Source organism: Rhinolophus ferrumequinum (assembly GCF_004115265.2).
Source record: "Rhinolophus ferrumequinum isolate MPI-CBG mRhiFer1 chromosome 13 unlocalized genomic scaffold, mRhiFer1_v1.p Super_scaffold_3, whole genome shotgun sequence".
NCBI classification, from domain to species: Eukaryota; Metazoa; Chordata; class Mammalia; order Chiroptera; family Rhinolophidae; genus Rhinolophus; species Rhinolophus ferrumequinum.
This window is the reverse complement of record NW_022680356.1, coordinates 480,400-500,052: the sequence shown is the minus strand read 5'-3', so window position 1 is coordinate 500,052 and position 19,653 is coordinate 480,400. Positions and strand designations below refer to the sequence as shown.

General features: G+C 49.0%; 1 protein-coding gene across 3 annotated transcripts in view; it reads left to right on the top strand.

The window, feature by feature from the left end:
- The window catches only part of MERTK (MER proto-oncogene, tyrosine kinase), an 89,140-nt gene extending 69,692 nt beyond the window's left edge, over positions 1 to 19,448 (top strand). For 2 of the 3 annotated variants that reach the window (XM_033100907.1, XM_033100908.1), the window contains exons 14-19: positions 2,289 to 2,381; positions 3,428 to 3,546; positions 6,241 to 6,350; positions 7,715 to 7,874; positions 8,477 to 8,613; positions 13,382 to 13,904. In XM_033100907.1, the coding sequence (XP_032956798.1) occupies positions 2,289 to 2,381; positions 3,428 to 3,546; positions 6,241 to 6,350; positions 7,715 to 7,874; positions 8,477 to 8,613; positions 13,382 to 13,904 (1,142 nt within the window). Of the gene's footprint in view, positions 1 to 2,288; positions 2,382 to 3,427; positions 3,547 to 6,240; positions 6,351 to 7,714; positions 7,875 to 8,476; positions 8,614 to 13,381 lie in introns of all 3 variants that reach the window. The other variant, XM_033100906.1, reaches the window with a different exon arrangement.
- Positions 19,449 to 19,653: the final 205 nt, after the last annotated feature.

Here is a 19,653-nt window from a genome sequence, read left to right as displayed (position 1 = left end):
TCACCGAGTACACCCATTCTTCAGGTGTGGGCAGCTGCTGCAGTGGCTGGTGTTCCCTAGGCCAAGATGGGGTTCAGATGTCATGGTGTCAGTCACGGATAGGTCCCAAGGCCATCCAGAGTGCTGCCTGGTCGCAGAGGGACAGTTGCTGTAATGATGAGCTCTTTAGACCTGTGCTGTATAGTCTTCCCACTCAAGGCAGCAACCTGTGTCATTGTCTCTCCCCTGCTCCCCGTCTGTCTCCCCTGCTCTCCATCTCTCTCCCCTTCTCCCTCTCCCTCTCCGTCTCCGGCTCCCGTTCCCTCTCCTCTCTTCTCCTCTCTCTGTCACCTAGTAGAGTTAAAGAATTCCCAGGCAGCGCTGATCCCTTGGTGGCATGTGACCCCACATCTGTCTCAGTCTGATTCTTCAGGTGTCAGGCTGGGCGCCCGTACGCCCGTACAGTAGAGCACGCTCGAGTGGCATGTCACCGCAACCGTCTTGCCAGTGTGCTGGGAGGACAGGATTGGTGCTTAGTGTGTTACTATCACTTCCTCATTAACCCTTGGGTAAATTCCATATGATTTTCAATCTGGGAGTAAAGTAAAATTAGTTTCTTTCTAAAGTTGAAGTCCACTGTTTACTGGGCATTGAAGCATATGCTGGATTAAAAGCATGTATTGAGACTCTAACCAGAACCACAGGCTGAAGTCTTAGTTCACTTATAAAAAGGAACCATAATAAACAGCCAGTCCGTGGGCTGGTACTTCCTGCTTTTCGTGGGTGTGATGATGGCCAGTCCTTCGGGCCGCTCACATGTGCCCAGGACGCTGCTGCTCTCCCTGTTTTGGCACCCACGTCAGAGCAATTGCTGGGCCTAAGCCCTGCAAGGACTCCACATTCTTTCCTTGGAAACTCGCAGTGTGTCTGTGGGAAGACTCCTTCTATTGTCCCCATTTCCTGAGCAGGAGGTTCAGCAGACCTGGTCAGAGGAACTGACTATTCAACTTAATTAAAATAACCTGCATGGGGATTGGATCCGTGCTAACTACCAAAGGCCGAGAGATGCAAGTCCCGCCTCCAGCACAGGTTCCTGTGCACTTCCTGCCCACTGGTCTCCGGGGGAGTGTTTGCAGGCAGACCTACACCTTCTCCACCCACCCACCCACTTGTTTCGGCAAAGGTTGTAGGGGAGGCCCATGTGGTTTCGGGTATATAGAATCATGTCTTACATTTTTAAAACTTTGCTTTACTAGGAAGATCAGTATATCCTAAACCCATAGGATGTACAGACACTGTGCAAGACACTCTCGTGTGATGTCAGTCAGTCCTTGCATCCTGTGAGAGCAGATTCCCTAAGGCACACCTGATTGTGTGTGTGTGTGTGTGTGTGTGTGTGTGTGCGGTTTTAATTGTGGTAAAATACACCACCCTAACTGTTCAGGGGCATTAAGTGGATTCACACTGTTATGCAACCATCCCTGTCCTCTCCAGAATGTTCTCTTCCTACAAAATGCAAACTCTGTTAAATAAGCCTCTCCCCCCACCCAGGCTTCTGTCCCTGTGGGCTTGTCCCTCCTAAGGACCTCATATGAGTCGGGGTCACACAGTATGTGTCCTCTCGGGACTGGCTGATGTCACTTAGCACAGTATAGGATTTTAAATGTCTCTTTTCAGTAGGTTTAAGTCCAACATCTTGGCATGAAAGTGCATCTAGCTCACAGGCAGGGTTGAGCAACCAGACTTGAAGGCACGCTGACAGACAAAGGCGTGTGTTCTTTCTTTTTAAAGGCAAAGCTGATTGCAACAGACCAGTTCCATTTGATTTTAGAGGTGTGGTTGTTTGTTTTGTTTTTTTTTTAAATAATGTACTTTAATTTTTAGAGCAGCTTTAGGTTCACAGAAAGGTCAGCAGAAAGGACAGTGTTTCGTATGCCCTCCCGTCACATGGCCTCCCTGTTGCTGGCACCATGCATTGCTATGGTGCGTTTTGCACAGGTGACACGCCCACATCGACACGTTATTGACTGAAATCCACGGGTTACATTAAGACTCATCCTGTGGGTTTTGGCAAATGCACAGTCATGTGTCTGCCATCACAGTGTCCTACAGAAGTCCCGCCACCCTCAAACCTCTATAATGTCACCTCTTCATGTCCCTCCCCCCAACCCCTGACAGCCACTCATCTGTGTACTGTCACCACGGCTTTGTCTGTGCCTCACTTTACTCTTAGAGAACAAAATTGCTGCCGTCCCTCCCCTTCACCTAGTGTGTCACTCACGCCTGACATTTTCCGTCTCTCCTTTCAGTGGACAGCTTTTCCCAGCGAGAGATCGAAGAGTTCCTCAGTGAGGCTGCGTGCATGAAAGACTTCAGCCACCCAAATGTCATCCGACTCCTAGGTACCCCAAGAAATGTGGGACTGGAGGCCAGAGGGGAGCTCAGCCACTCTGTCTACTGGGAAACCTCCAGGGAAGAGACATGCACACTGGGTGTGACCCCAAAATACTTTATGACATGGGGTTTTCACCTCAAAGATTTCTCCTTACGGTTACATTTTCTGAGGCTAGTGGTAAAAATAGGACGCAATTTAACACCAGAATTTGGCTTTTAGCTCCATTAGCTAAAAAATATAAGAGGGGGAGCTCAGGTCTCAGAGGTTGCTGTGTGACACTGTTCCAAGAGGGAAGAACAGTCTACAGATAACTGATTATCCTGCTGACTTTTTTTTTCCTGTCCTGTGAATTGACAAATGCTAAATTCTCTGGGGAACTTGCAAAGTGTCTTTGGCACTACACGGAGATGTGAAAATATGTTTGGATACAATATTATGTCAAAGAGACGACTGTGACTCATTTGCGATTACTGACTTCAGCAGACTGAGAACAATCGTGCTTTGTCGCTGCACCAAAATGTGCAAGGGCTTTGCAAGCCTGGTGTCAGGTGACACACAGTCTCTAGTACTTGAATTCCACGTTAAATGGGCTTTTCTTTTGTGTAACCGTTAAAATTTAGTTATGTGGACTTTACCTCACGGCCCCCAAAATCCTTTTCGTAGTTTTAAGCATTTGGTTTCAGTGGATGCCCTCAGATGCCTAAGTATTAACTCTCACGTGAAACCAGTTTGCCCTTGAATTCTAGTGCAGTCACTGCCCCTCCCTTAGAGTCAGTATCTCAAAAGCTCCACCGGTCTCCAGAGAGCTATGCTTGTTGTAGGTTAATTTTTGAGAGCTCTCCTGCAAAGATGGGCGCGGATCTGAAAGAGAACAGAGCAAGCAGTGGACCCACTGTGTGCGTGTTCTTGAACACGGTACATGAGCTGTGAGCGTGTGTCATTTTAAGTGTCCTCTTGGGAGCACGTGGTTTCAATTTGGCCAGTGCCCCTACAGCGCTTTCCTGGTCACTGCTGACAAGGGCTCTTTGTAACAATCTCTGTTCTTCATTTCAGGTGTTTGTATAGAGATGGGCTCTCAAGGCACGCCAAAGCCCATGGTGATTTTACCCTTCATGAAATATGGGGACCTGCACACCTACCTTCTCTACTCCCGACTGGATACGGGACCAAAGGTAGTTATCCCATTGCATTGCCTCTGGACACCCCTGCAGGCTCGTGGGGCTTACGTGACAGGGCCTGGACAGTAAGTCTGGCCTTGGAAATAGCGGAGGGAAAGAGAAGACATTGGCCCTTGTGCAGGACTCACTGTGTGCCCTGGGGGTTGAAATTTGGTGTCCGTCTTCACAACAGGCCTGCTCCTCCGTCTTATTGTTCCTGTTGTACCGGGGGAGGGAGCCCACTGGGAGCAGTCTCAGGGTGCAAGCTCATCACAGTGGAGCCAGGGAGCCCCTCATGCTGTCAGAGTGGCCTCTTTCTTTAGACGTGGCCTCTTTTTAGCTTGTGCGCTCTGAAATCCCCGCGTGCAGGAACGTCTCAGTTCCCAGAGGGAAGGTGCCCTGAGCTGTTTTGCAGTAATTTCTGAGTGTGAATTTACTCCATCCATCTTCCTCTTGATCACGAGCCGCTCCGTCCTTGGAATCAGAAAGCACATTGGCTGCTGGAGCTGTATTGTAAATCTTAAAATTGGGTAGTGTGATTCTTCCAGGTTTATCCTACTTTCTGGAATCGTTTTAGGTCTTCTTCTGTTGCCATATAAATTTTATGGCTTGTCTGTGTCAGCTGGAAACAGTGCTGCCATCTTACATTCTTTCGAACAAAATAACAAGAAGGGCAAACACATAGCATTTTACTGGCTAATGCACAGATTCTACTCACAAAAATACAAGTACATCTCCAATGATGGAAAGGAACGCCCAGGTGTTATAAATAGGAAAAAAGAATGTTTTCATATTTTGATACTTTGCAGCACAAGTAAAGCTGGCAGTTACAAAATGCATAGAGAAGCTGGAAAATCAAGGTTTTATTCAGACTTTCCTTTGCTATCTGCTTAGTCAGTTCCTTAGGTATATTGTGTCTGCAGGAGTGGCCGAGGACTAGGTCTCAGTTATGGAATGTCCCCAGAAGGGCCTTTATGGCATTCTGTGCCCAGTCTGATCTGCGAGCACAGGACGTCTTTCTGTTTATTTCGGTCTACTTTAATTTCTTTCATGTTGTAGTTGTCAGAGTATAAGTTTCTCATTTGTTTTGTTAAATTTATTCCTAAATATTTTACATTTGATTCTTTTATAGTTAAAATTGTTTTCTTTTTTCATTAATTTTATTGGGTGACATTGGTTAATAATATCTAAGTTTCAGGTGTGCAGTTCTGTAATACATCATCTGTCACACTGTGTGTTCACCACCCTTAGTCTGGTCTCCTTCCATCACCTATGTTTGACCCCCTTTACCCTTTTTTACCTCCCCTCTCCCCCATCTTGAAAGTATTATGCTAAGCGAAATAAGTCAGAAAAGGACAAGAACCACAGGATTTACTCCTCTGTGGAATACAAAACAGAAAGCAATAAGTGAACAAACTCATGGACGCAGGCAAAAGTATGGTGGTGGTAAAACTGTTTTCTTAATTTCATTTTCAGATTGTTCATCTCTCACACATAGAAATGCGGTTGATTTTTGTATCTAGTATCCTGCAGGCTTGTTGAACTCGTGTTAGTTCTACCAACTTTTAAATGACTTTTGGTCATAGTCTGCAAGAAGAGCGTCAGTCGTTCTAGAGAAAGTAGCACAAATGAGTAGCACCTCGTAATCGTTCTGCCTGCAGGAACATCAGCAGATTTTAGATTTCTTAGCACCCAATGCTTTCCTGAAAATTAGCACCCAGAAAATCAGATGCCCCAGATGTACAGAGCATAAGCCTGTCCTACCTGGTCTGTTTTCATTTTCTAACAACTCCATATGGAAGGGTGAAGGAGAATCAAAGCGTGTTGTCATATATGCAGTGTGTGATTGACACAGGTCGTGGCTAGGAATATAAATCATTAAAAATGCAGTGTTTTCCTGAGTATCACTTTAGAAAACTCATGTGCGATAGCCCATATGCCATGACAAGTCCAGGGTCTTGGGGACAGGGTGTGGGTACGGACCTGTTGGTGGTGGCAGGAGCTGAGCCTTCCTGTGTAGGCTCTGACTGGCCTCAAACATGTAATTACTGCGGGGTCGGCTTCCCCTGTCACCATTTGCGGGATCGCTTCCCACCTGGCAGGTTCCTAACCTGACAGCCGAATGTGACTGCTGAAACTTACAGGAGGGCCTTCGGGAAACAGTGAATATTCCTGCCATAAGGGGTGAGACCATCCTCATTTCTCTCTGAAAGAAGAAACCATACCTTTCAAAGTGTTTCAAAGTAAAGTGACAGCAGCTGTGGTTGCATAGTTGGAAACTGCTCCTTCTAAATGGGCTTTTTACCTCAAAATATTAGACACCCCCCCTACAAAAGCCAGACCACCCTCGTGTCCCCTCTTTGCATGGTGTGGGTGCTCGGTCCCACGGCCACTAAGGACACGGAGGATGGCATGTGACCTCATAAGTTGGGAAAAGAATGTTATTCACCATCAGGGCTTTTAAAGACAGGGAGAAGAGAATGTGGTATTTGCCAAAAAGTTTTAGGGTTTGTTGTTGTGGTTTCGTTTTTCTTTTAATTCCTTTTTTTAAACCCTTACTTGTGGTATTAGTGATACGGAAAGGAAAGGTTTGTTTCCTTGTTTCACACGTTTAAGAAGTAAAACACCGTTTCCGCCTGCAGATGGAAATGTCTTACAGGTTTTCCTGTTAAAAACATAATTTCTTCTTGCTCCCCCCTCCCCCCCCAGCACATCCCCGTGCAGACGCTGGTGAAGTTCATGCTGGACATAGCCCAGGGGATGGAGTATCTGAGCAACAGGAATTTCCTTCATCGCGACTTAGCTGCTCGCAACTGCATGTAAGGGTCCTGGCATGTCCTCAGGGGTCACACCTCCTCCTGTTGGTGTTTTTTGGGGGGGACGCAGGGCGCTGGCCTGTCTCTGTCATGAGAGGAGGCCAGCTGGGTTCTGGAGGTGGGATCCCTATGGCTCAAATGCGTGACTGGGTTTTTGCTTGAGGGTTCTCCCTCCCTCTGCCTCCAGTAACCACGTTTGTATTTTCACATTCTCACATCCCAAGAGGGTGACGTATGGCTTTTGTGCTCCTTGCCCATCGGCAGCAGCTGGCAGTGGGCCCAGAGTTATACGTAAGTCTTCTAGTGACAGACAGAGGCTTGAAAATCCTAAAGGTCTGTCCCTAAGTTCTCGTGATGCCTCCTCTGTTCTGTGGACACTGTACTTGCCAGCAGAGGGATGAGGACGTTTAGAGCACTTTGAGCTTAAGTTCTGCCCATCTCCTCACCCTGTTCCGGCTGTAAATCTGCTGTAAATCTTCAACAACGGCTATGTCTGGATTTTGAGTTTACTGTCGCAGAAGAGGCAGTGTTCCTTAAATGTGCTGCTCGTCTGTTTTCCTTGGTTGGAGACGTGACAGTGGTGCCTGCCCCTCACGCCTTCCCACCCGCCCCACCCGTTGGCCCCCCACCTCTTTCACCTCAGTTTTGAGGGTCCAGAGGGTGTTGTTTTTGTTTATTTGAATAATTTGTCTACCGCAACGGAAGAATCATGAAAATATTCTTTCCCTTTAATACTTCCTTCAATTTTTTTCCCACCAGGTAGGGTAACCAGCTGTTGGTCTCCCTGAAACTGAGGGGTTTTGCAGGCTGTGGACATCCAGTTTTAAACGTCAGTGTTGGGGAAACAGGGATAGTTTGTCACCCTACCTGCAGACCACCCATTTGTCCTCTTCCGTCTCCTTCTTGTCTAGTACCTGTTTTAACAGCCTGGGCTATAAATGCATTTGTAGCCCTTTAGTTGAACGATTCGTTCCTCCAGTACCACCTGGCTGTCTTCACAGCAGGCCATGGGCCCCTTTACCGACATGTACTGGCCTATGTCCCCCAAGCTGTCAGGAGGCTCCCAGAGCCAGTGCTGATGTCACTGGAGCGCTTGATGTGTCACCACAGGCCCTAGGTTTGAGCTGGGCTCCTCCTCCACTGGGCCTCACCTCTTTTGCCTCCATGTGTCCCCGTCCTTGTGCACAGGTGGCCTTGCTGGTGCAAGGTTGTAACTGTCCCGCTCCCCCTCGCCCCTGCCGTCGGTCCCCAAGCAGGACCGTCCCAGGTGCTCACTTACCGTGGATGTCCTCAGCAGTGTGTGAACATACCTGCGACTTGGGCCTTTGCCTCCGACGTTGCTAAGGACACACACTCACTCTCCGTAGGTTGCGGGATGACATGACCGTGTGTGTCGCAGACTTTGGCCTCTCCAAGAAAATTTACAGCGGCGATTACTACCGCCAGGGCCGTATCGCCAAGATGCCCGTGAAATGGATTGCCATCGAGAGCCTCGCGGACCGTGTCTACACTAGTAAAAGTGACGTGGTACGTAGTTTCCATTCGGGACACCTTGTGGCCAAGGGGACCCATGCCAAAGGAAGTGATATAGCTGGTGTTGCTACTCGGATAATCTGCAGGTTGGAGGGCACGCTTATACCTCCTACTTTGTGCCAGACACTCTAATTTGGCTGGACCCCTAGATGCTGGTGGGGTCTCCTGACACCCAAATCTCTGTCTTCACACAGGCCCTTAATTTAGTACCATTGTTCTTTGCCACAATATGGTGACTTCTCTCCCACAACTGAGATTTCACGTTCACACTGAATTCAGTGAGTTCATCAAATGGCAACAGCATGAAAGAGGCTGTGTAGTTGTACCCTCAAGCAGGCAGCAGCAGTGGAACCGCGCATGGGTGTAACAGGAGACTATCTGCCTTTGTCGCATTGTCCGGCACAGCAGGAGTAGATGAGGACCAAGATGCTCTGACCTCACGTCACTGCCGTGACGGGAGAGCAGCGTGTCTCAGACATAATTGTTAGCTCTGTGCACAGTCATGGGGGCGTTAAGGAAGTGACCTTTGCTGATGAAAAGGCTATTCAGTCCCCTGAAAAGGCTCATGTCCGGACTTCTTACTGCTTTGTTCTCAGTGGGCTTTCGGCGTGACCATGTGGGAAATAGCAACTCGGGGCATGACGCCCTACCCTGGAGTCCAGAACCATGAGATGTATGACTACCTTCTCCACGGCCACAGGCTGAAGCCACCAGAGGACTGCCTAGACGAACTGTGAGTGAGCTCCTCCGTGCCACTGGGCACCTGCCCTCACCGCCGGTGGCTCTGCAGAGATCTGGGGATATACAGCCACAGGGGAGGGGACACTCTCTGCCAGTTGGGCACGTGCAGACATATAGGCCAGAGTGTTGGCAGGCGTAGGAGACGGTGCTTCCGGGGGACAGTAGGCCTGTGCCTTCTCCAGGTCTGCAGGTAGCTCTAGGAAATGTGTCCTAGATAAGCAGGTGACTTTATCACACATGAGGTACCTAAATGGCCACCTGCCCTCTTGTGCTGCATCATCCTTCTCTTTCTGGACAGCATTTCAAAAAAACCCATCTCAATGATGTCCTCAATAAGGAGTTTTGAAATCTGAGCCCGTGACTCTGAGGTCAGGCTGTCATCAGAATCACGTGGGGTATATTCTGACAGCGCAGTTCCTTGGCCCTGTGCCTAGAGACCGTGACAGTGTTGGGACAAAGTGGGCTTAGAGGTGCGTGTTTTAAGACTCTCTCTGGGAGATGGGTGCCCAGCCTGGCGTGGGGCCCCAGCTCCGAGCGCACAGACCATGGTGCACATCCCACCAGGCTCCTCCTCTCTAGGGTGGGCGGTCTGGGGAGAGGCCCGGGCCAATGAATCACACAGGCCAGGCTCTGCCTCCAGCTCGCCATATGTGGGGCCACCGCAGCAGACTTGATCTCCCGGTGCCCGTTATCAGCCACAGGAAAAGTCTAGTCGCTTGCTCTTCAGAATGGTACTCGGATGGTTAAAGACGGTGTGTGGCGTGCCCGGCCTGCAGCAGGCAGAAAGTAAGTGTCACGCAATGCTGCCGATGAGTGACAGACCCCCTGCCCAGGCCTTGCTGACCTTCTTAAGATAATTTCTGCGTCGCTGCCCTTAGTTGGTGACGTGGACCCTCCAGTGCCAGTCTCCTCCCCACATAGTGGGGCTCATGGGCTTGGACAGGGGACACATTCTCCACATCCAGCAGGATGGCAGGACCATGGACCTGCGTGGGTGGTGGGGCGGGTAGACATGAGCAGTATCCCCACACACCCTCACATGGGGGAGGGACAGCTCAGGTGGCATGCAAGCCTCCCAGTTCCTGTGCAAACCAAACAGAAGGAACCCTTAAGGACCAGAGCCTCAGCCTGCATGGTGGCGGCGGCTGTCACTGCGGTTGTGAATTATAACTCTCAGAGCACAGACAAGAAATGTAAGCCCTTGAAAAACATCCTCAACTCCTAATTCAATTACATCTGAGGTTTCATGGCAGTTTTTTTAAAGGGCCACGTGAATGCAGTGTGTGCTTCTGAAAAGGAGGAGGGCGTTTCAGCCCAACAGTGTTGAATGAAGAGTTTTATTGCCACTTCCCTTTGGCTCCCTTTGTGTGTGACAGCACGATGGTGTTTGCGGTCATGTCTAGGGTCTGACAGCCCTGTGAGGAATGCTGACTCGGCTTCCTGTGAGGATTTTGAGGGGAAAATGTCCCAGAGTCAGCACACGCCATGTGGCCGGGAGGTCAGGATCAGGTGGCCCTGTGGTCCCCATGCCCAGGTGGTGCAGAGCCACCGTGAGTTTGAACCAGGCGTCCTTCCCAGGTCCCCTATCCCGTCCGGATGCTGCTGAACAACAGCAACCCCCAAAGAAAACCCTGTTTCCATACCAGGGGCATACCTCTTTTCAAAATGAGCCACACTGCGCTTCTCGCCCACGTCCTCTGAGATGAGTTCACGCCTGTGTTCGTTGCCCCTCCATCTTTTTAAAGTCAACTGTACATGTTACGACGGAAGGGAGCATGCTTCGTGCCCTACCCTCCCCTGCTGCCCTCTGAGGCCACCTCTTCTCACCGCGTCACCCGTCTCCGAGTGACCAGGTGGCAGGCCTACTCCACTTGCCCAGAGTCCGCTCTGTTCCCCCTGCGGCACACTTCCCCAACCCAGCTCTTAGTCTCCCAGCCGCAGCCCTTGGACACTCACCAGCTGACCACTATGCTTCTTGCCCTGGCACCCTTCCCATCGTCCTCCTCCAGTGACACTCGGTAGCCATCCTGTCCTTTCTTTATCCCATTGGTTCCCCTCAGCCAGCAGATATTCTTCAGAGTCCCCCTTAGCTCCGATCACCCCAAATGCCATCAGTGCCATAGAACCAGAGAAGCCCAGGTTGGTGGGACCTGGGGTCATCTGCTCCCACCCCTCATTACACCTGAGGAAATGGTGACACAGTGACACTACTGTGTAAGAAAGGACCTGAGCTCACACCGCCTTCCCCCTCTCAGAAACCCTTCTCTACTTACCGACCAGTCCATCCACTTGTGCCTGCGGCAGCCCAGGCCCCAAGAAGGACAGCGATGCGGTCACTATGGGCCGAGTGGCAGTGCACACCCAACCCTGCTTAGCGCTGTAGACACATCCTACTGGCATGATGCCCGCCTCTCAGAGGCCATTTCTCTGAGCGGATGTGAGGCACTCAGCCATCCTCAGATGCAGGAAGAAAGCAGGTGCTTGACAAATATGGATAAATTTGTAAATTTTGTTAAATTCGCACCTTTTTTAACTCCTTTTTTTAAAATTGTGGTAAAATATACAGAACATAACATTTTTCACCTTAACCTTTCTTTTTAATTTTATTGGGGAATATTGGGGAACTGATGGGCCCATCAGCTCCAAGTCGTTGTCCTTCAATCTAGTTGTGGAGGGTGCAGCTCAGCTCCAAGTCCAGTCGCCATTAGTTGCAGGGGGATCAGCCCACCATCCCATGTGGGAATTGCACAGCTCACTGGCCCGTGTGGGAATTGAACCGACAACCCTGTTGTTCAGAGCTTGTGCTCTAACCAACTGAGCCACCCCCCCACCATAACCATTTTTAAGTGCACAGTTCAGTAATGTGGGTATTTCCACATTGTTGCTCAGCCACCCCCACCACCCATCTTCCCAACTGACACTTTATCCCCATGAAACAACACCCTCCCCTTCCCTCCCCCAGCCCCAGCAACCTAGATGATTACATCTTTTATAAAATCTCAACAGAAAAACAAAAATGGCTGTTTGCAAAGGCAGCGACCAAGCTTGTTTCTTTCCATCCCTGAGATTGAAGTCGCTGACCTTCACGGCGCTCCCCTGCCGCCCAGGGCCAGCCCTCTTGCCGCTTTCCTTGGTTTGCTACCTTGGAGTCGCACTTTGTGGGAGCAGCTCAGACAGTGCCTGCTCGCCGCGTCTTTACAAGTCATATGTGTATTTTTACATATTTCGTGAAGTATTGAAAGTAAAATAGCTTTCAAAGTGATGTTATTGCCATGTTACATGAAGAAGAGCATAGAATATTTAAATGCTTTCTCCTGAGACGTGGAATAAAGGTAAGTAAATTAAATACTACAGCGCCCTGATGGCGTGGAGAAAAGGAGAGCGTGTTTCTAAGGACAGGATTCCTCAAAACTCATCTCATACTGCACAGAGCCGAGGCTCTGGGAAGAAAGGAACTCATGCAAATCCATTTGTACCGTAAAATCCTCAAAGGAGGAAACAAAACCTGTTTGTAACTCTCAGTAACCCTCTCAGTACCCTCTCAGGGAGAGTGACAGAATAAGCAGATGCCCAGGTGAGAATGTGCCCGCTGCTCGTCAGCTCCACGTCCTGTGCTCACAGGTAAAGCATCGGCAGGTCCCCACCTTCCAGAAGTACATGCACATGTTGACAGAGGCTGAAAAGTAAACACATGCCAAGCTGTCGGTTGTTGTGCATGAACGAGGTCTATTGTGCATGAATGGGTGTGAAAGTTCTGCGTGATTGCATATGGACACGGATTTGCATGTTTGTGTTCATACAGGTCAGTAATCTACTTCATGTGTCAGGTGATTTATATTTGGGTTGTTTTCTTATTCAGCAATATACATATCAATTTCTCAAAATAGGAAAGAATTCACATGAAATGATGGGCACAACTCACGCTTTCTGAGTCAGTCATCTCCCTGTTTGACTGCACTCACGTCACTGTCCCTCCAACTTTAATTTTTAATTATGTCAGGCCTGGGGATGAGGACGTCCCCCCGGAACGCAGTCCTCCCTACAGAACACAGAGGAGGGGTCGTGCAGAGGGACCCCTGGGCACAGGGCTTGTCTAGCGGCAGGCAGGTTCCCATGCTTCCACCCGCTGCTCACTCCCATGTTTATTACAAAATAACAGTGACAGGGCTGCTGAGAAGATGCGGTGTAGTGACACACACACAAAGCACCCAACACGATGAGGCACACTCTCCCTGCCCCTCGGCCCTTCTGACTCTGCTCTCCTGGTGACAAGCCCAGTTTGTTGGCTTAGAACAGGGGACAGTACACTTTTTCTGTAAAGGGCCAAATTACAAATATTTTCAGTTTTGAGGCAATACGGTCTCTGTAGCAACTGCTCATTTCAGCAGAAGCAGCCATAGTAAACAACTAAATGCAGCTGTGTTCCAATAAAACTTTATTTACAAAACAAATGGTGGGCCAGATTTCGCCCATGGGTCATAGGTTGCCAACCTCTGGAATACAGCAGAGGGCCTGAAATACTCATTTTTTGCAAGGTTAGGTGTATTTGCCACAAGTGTCCTGTATTCCTGGAGCCAGAGGAGCTCTTGTTACATGCCCACAGAGAGTTTCTAAAACTTGAACAAATACTAAGCCACTAAGAAAACCTCAGTAATTCCCAAAGGGTAGAATTAGCATGAGTTAAAATGGGATAAAGTCCACGAAGAGGTGAAACAAGGGGAGTGCTGCACTGGGGACTCACTCATCTTCTGTCCTTGCAGGTATGAAATAATGCAGTCTTGCTGGAGGGCGGATCCCTTGGACCGGCCTGCGTTTTCTGTGCTGAGGCTGCAGCTAGAGAAGTTCTTGGAAAGTTTGCCTCAAGAGCAGGACAAGGCTGACATCATTTACATGAACACACAGCCTCCCGGGGACTGTGAGGGCCCAGCAGACAGCCCCCCAGCTGCACAGCTGGATAGGGACATGGACCCCAACCCCATGTATGCTTCTTGTATGCCCAGCACTGCTGTCAGTATCACAGCCCAAGTTCACGCAAGTTCACAGCACAAGGACAGATCACACGAGGAAAGGTACATCCTGGAGAGGGGCAGTGGGGACTGGAAAGACCTGGCCCCTGCCACCCCAGTAACGGGGATAGAGGAGGAGAGCGAGCTCCCACTGGAGGACAGATGTGTGAATACTGGGGTCTCCTGGTCCCAGGCCAGCACACTGCCCTTGAGGGGCCCACCACCAGATGAACTTTTGTTTGCGGACAACTCAGACGACTCGGAAGTCCTGGTGTGACAAGAGTGGACAGATGCCCACAAGCCAGGGACACCTGTGTCCCCAACGTCCACGCTCGCTCCAAGGTTCTGCGTTCCGTCTTCCTTACCAAGTAAACGCCCGAAAGCCCCAGATGAGTGTTGTCCAGGCTGCCGTCATTAAAAATGCAGAGTATATATTTATTTAAGGAGAAAAATCTTTGTATATGATGGAAAGAGACGTAAATATTATATTTTAATGAAAGATGCCTTATTCCTTTTCACTTACCTTGCAGACCCTAAACGCTGGGTTCTATCAGCCTGCTGTCTGCAGCTACCCCTTGCTGTTAACATGTGCAAACAGTCGAAGCTGTCTTTTTCAGGTTCTTTTCTTTTTCCTGACTATGAAATGTAAAAATATCTCTGAGGGTGGCCAGTTAGCTCAGTTGGTTAGAGCACAGCGCTCTTCACAACAAGGTTGCCGGTTCAATCCCCACATGGTCCCCTGTGAGCTGCGCCCTCCACAACTAGATTGAAACAACTATGTGACTTGGAGCTCATGGGTCCTGGAAAAACACAGTTAAATAAATAAAAGTTTTAAAAAATATATCTCTGAAATGAAATGCCATCTTTGACTTTGCTTCTTCTAGTCTGAAAAATCAGATGCTCCTACATGAATCATCTGTTGATAAGAGTGACTCATTTGATATTTAACTCTTAACAGTTTTATAGCTGTTTTTCCATATGACTTGCTAATAAAATATGAACGAGGAAGGATGTGTCGTGCTTACTTGAGTTGTGGAAACGGGGTCACCGACAGCCTTGCTCCCTGAAGAAGGATCCCCTCAGTGCCTGGCCCTCCGGACACTGGCTCGGCTATTCTCAGACATTTCTTAAAGATGAGGAAAAACCACCCTGTGGAGGCCAAAGGGGAAGGACAAAAATATGAAAGGGTTGAAAACTACGCTCTGAGCAGAAGGAGTTAAAACGAACAGTAGAAGAGCACCGGCTGGTGAAGGGCTTCCTGTGCGGGTGGCAGGCGGAACAGTGGGCAGGGAGCAGGCATGAGGCTATGACCGCGGCCGTTGTTTGTGGAGCACCTACTGTGCCTCAAGCCCTTTATGTGAACTGTCCTATTGAACCGGTACATTGTGACCATGGGTGCCAGTGTCATCATCCTGTGTGGGCCAGGAACCGAGGCTGGATGCTCAGTGACCAATGACAGCGCATGTGCAGAGAGCGAGACAACCCATGAGCGAGAATTCAGAACCGAGGTGCCTGCTTCTGGCTGGTTCCAAGCATGTGATTGGGGGTCTGCTCCAGAGACTCAGCCTTTTCATTTTATTTACTAGGCACAGAGATGGCACTTCCTGTGTGCCAGGCACGGCCCACATTTATTCCTCATAACAACCCTACCAGGTAGGTGCTGCTGTTATCCCTACTTCACAGACAGACACACTGAGGCAGGAAAAGGCTGCCTTACTCTGCTAGCACGGGCTCAGTTAAAGTGTTGGATCACTCAGCCCTCGGGGCCATCATGCAGGCGAGGGCCAGCCTCATCCTCAGGCCTGTTGCTCCCCTCTGTGAGGCCACCTCAGCATCTGCACTGGGTTCACGGTGTGGCCCTGGGTCCTGGGCCTGGCTGCCAGCCCCAATGCCCAGGTCTCCAGGCTGAGGGGCTCCCCTGTTACTGTGAAATGCTCCATGCAGGAAAATTCTTAGGGTTTGAAAAAACTGCATCGTTATGAGAAGTGCCAGCATCACATTTACCCACAAAAGAACAAAAACAAAGATCCTTTCTATTGTGGAAAATGTTTGAATGGTTGTTTTAAAAAAATCACACACAAAAATTGTGTATCATCTCTTTGTGCAAAGTTTCTTGCTAGTGGTGACCTTCAAGAATATGACTAGGTCATCATTAAAGTCTTGGTCAGGAGCTGAGTGGCAGTTCAAGTGCAAAACCCCAGCTTACAACGGTGTGTCCATGTCTGTAAGGTAAGTGAGCAAATGGAAAAACCTATTTGGAAATTTCATAAAAACTCAGTGTTAACTCTCTAAATGAATACAACAGGTCCTCGAATAACATCATGTAGTTCAACATCGCTTCATTAGATGTTGATGAGAAAAAGAATTGGTTCCCGGCGGCGCCTCTGCCTGTGTGGAGTGTGCATGGTCCCCCAGGTCTGCGTGGTTTTCTCTGGGGAGCTGGTTACTCCTGCGTCCCAAAGACATGCACATGAGGGCACGTCTCCATTATTGCTGTCTGAGTGGGTGTGGGTGGCTGCGAGTGGCCCTGCAATGAACGGCCGCCCAGTCCAGGTTGGGCCCCACCTGCGCCCTGAGCTGCCAGGATGGGCCCCAGCCCCATGATACAAATCAGCAGGTTAGAAAAGAATTCTCTTACTTGTTTTTATTTTTCTTCAATGTGTGTAGAGCTCAGTATTTAACATGAGGAGTGTTTGAGTCTTATTTAGAAGTTTGGTGAGGCTTTTATAACCAGAAATATGCCTGGGAACCTAACTGTTGTTTCCGTCAGCCTCGAGTAACAGTGGATCCTTTCACACTGTTTCACTTAAAGTTACAGTTTCCAAGAGCCCCTGGAGGACGTGAAGTGAGCACTTGCTGTCCTCCATGCTTTTTTGCTTCTAATTTTAATTATTTGATGTAAACAAATACATAATGAACAGTCGTGGGATGGCACAGGCCCCCCACAGTCCTGTCCCTTCTGCTCGTATGTGCCCTGTGGCCGGAGGAGGGCAAGAGGCCAGGACCAAGGCTGCCCAAGAGAAGACAAGTGAGCCACAGTGTCTTCTGGCTTTTCTTGGGACGTCAGCAAACACGGAAGAGAAATGCACCTCACCAGCCCACAGCCGTACTCCAGGGCCAGGTTACAGGGCTGGGAGCAGCCCCTTCCCACCCCCTTGCTTCTCCCAACAGCACAAGGGCAAGGACGTTTGAAATCACCTCACTGAGAACTTGTGGCCCTATGTGTGTTCTGTCAGCCACACCTGAATGTCTGCACGTCTGAAAGAATGAGCTTTCAGAGTCTCCTGTGTTTGGCGAACTCTGGTACTGAATTCTGAGCAGGGACCGAAAATTGCCTCTCGGGTTCTCTTTTGTATTAACTCAAATTACTTTTGCAAGTGGCTCTAATGGGCAAGACGTGGTGGGGAGAAAATAGGGACAAACCAATCGGGTCATTGCCTTCAGCTGGGCTGGGTCAGGGCTGGGGAGTTCAGACCACAGGGTGAGAGAAGTTAAGAAGAAATTCCCGTGATCTGCAGGTGGAAACTACCACTGCCTCTCTGGGGTTTTCTTCCTCCCTCCCTTCCCACTTTCCTTCCATCCTTCCTTTCCTTAGTCCTTCCTCCCTTTTTTCATTTTTCCTTTTCCTGGGTTTTCTTACTGAGGAGAAACAAGAAGTGAGGAGCGGTCCACGCCGCCAGCGGTTTGCACGCTCCCCTCCAGCAGTCTTGGGCAGGTTGCTTGGCTGTCCTGGAGCCCAGGTTTCCATGCACAGTGACAACAGCCACCTCCTGCAGCCCCTGGGTGGCGGTGAGGGAAGCAGGGGACACAAACTGTTTGAGAGTACTTTGTTCTTGTTAGAGGATTTCCCGATTGATGGCTGCTGCCCGTTTCATTCCTTATGGAGTATAAACTCACTATTTATCCTATTAAAAATATTCTCTCTGATTATGTTATCCACTCCTTCCAAAATAATACAAACTAACGAAAGGAAAGGGAAGGGAAGGAAGGATTTCATCATTGCCAGTGACGCTGGCAGTGGGGCAGATAGCAGAGGGAAAGAGACTGGCCGCTGTAGGTCACTGCAGAGGGCTCCTGGGCTCAGAGGTGGGCAACTCCTGATACACTGATGCACAAAGATGCCCCTCCTAGCGGTCTCGGGGCCCATCCCTCCCCAGATGTGGGTGATGGCAAGCAGTGGTGGCTTTATCAACAGGATTGGGCACCTGAGGGGAGTCAGAGAGCCCCCTGGGGAGGGCGAGATTCTCCCTGTGTCTCCATGCGCCCCCAGACCAAGCAGAGGTTCCCTGCTCAGGAAACGGGCCAAACCACAGTCTCTTATTTTATAAGTCAGATTGATTCTGGCCAGACTAGTTCTGACTCAAGAAAGTCAAGACCTTTGTAAGTTCTGGTGAACGGCAAAAGCAAGTTGGAACTTCTGCTGAGTCGATGGGAAAATAAGTGACCCAAAATAAACCAGCCATGGCAGCAACTTAACTTCTCCAAAGACAAAGTTTAGTTAACCTTGGGTGACAAATGGAAAACGGGAACGTTTGTTTTCTTTAATGAACATTTCAGTAATGCACAACATTTCTATAGGTGGATTTTATTACTCTCTCTTAAAGCTCTAAGAACTGAAGTAAAACTGCCATTCTACTTTAAAAAGCATGCCTAAATGACTTATTTATATTTAAATGGAATGAACTGCATTTAAATGAACTTCAACCCAAAGACCACTGTATTAGGATAGATTCATCTATGATATCTTTTATTGAAATGGGATTCCATGTACTTGAAAGAGAGATTTGAAAGAGAAACTTGAGAGTTCTAAGTACTTGTAGTAACCCTTCGCACTTCTATCGGATGCAGTAACTTTAAACTGATTACTGGGTTTGTTGAGACGGCACAGTTAAAAATTCTACTTGGAACAGCAGCCAGGAGAGGACACACCGCCGCTCACCACCTGCTGGCATTCCCTGAGCAGAAGGGCTGTCTGGACATGGGGTTTGCACAGCACTCGAGGCCTTGGCCCTGTTGACCTCGGCCACAGTCCAGAAGGACCAGATGGCTTCTAATGAAGGCTCTCTTTTAAAGAATGTCCCCAGGAAGCCCTGACTTGCCTGTTTCTTGACGTCCGTTAATACCACGTTAATTCCACGGTGAAGGTATTAGTGCTATTGACACACGAGGAACTTCACACCTGGAGACCAGTGCTCTCCCTCGAAGTAGCCTCCAAAGCCCTGCCCCCCAGGATGTACAATTGTAGGGGGTGGAAAAAGGTGCCCAGGCTGGAAAAAGAATAGTAAACTGTCTTTATCCATAGATGACGTTATCCATAAAGGATAAATGCTACAATTTTGTTCTGCGAAATATACTGTTAAGAGAACGAAAAGACATCATAACACTCAACATCATTAGCTATTAGGGAAATGCAAATTAAGCCACAATGAGAAACCACCTGGAAGAGTTAGAGTCAGAGAGACAGATACCAAGTGTTGGTTCTGTTTCTGTCCTTCTAGTGGTAGCTTTAAGATTTATTGTGTATATGCTCAGCTTACTGCAGTCTGCAGTCAAGTGATATACCATTTCAAATACAGTATAAAAACCTTACAAGGGGGCTGGCCCGGTGGCTCAGGCGGTTAGAGCTCCATGCTCCTAACTCTGAAGGCTGCCGGTTCGATTCCCACATGGGCCAGTGGGCTCTCAACCACAAGGTTACCAGTTCAATTCCTCGAGTCCCGCAAAGAATAGTGGGCAGCGCCCCCTGCAACTAAGATTAAACATGGCACCTGAGCTGAGCTCCTGCTGAGCTCCTGAATGGCTCAGTTGGTTGGAGAGCATCTTCTCAACCACAAGGTTGCCGGTTCGACTCCCAACGGCAACTGGACCTGGAGCTGAGCTGCGCCCTCCACAACTAAGACCGAAAGGACAACAACTTGACTTGCAAAATAAATAAATAAATATTAAAAAACCTTACAAGGGTACATTTTCATTTCTCCTTTCCTGGGCCTTATGTTATTGCCACATGACTTACATATGTACTACAG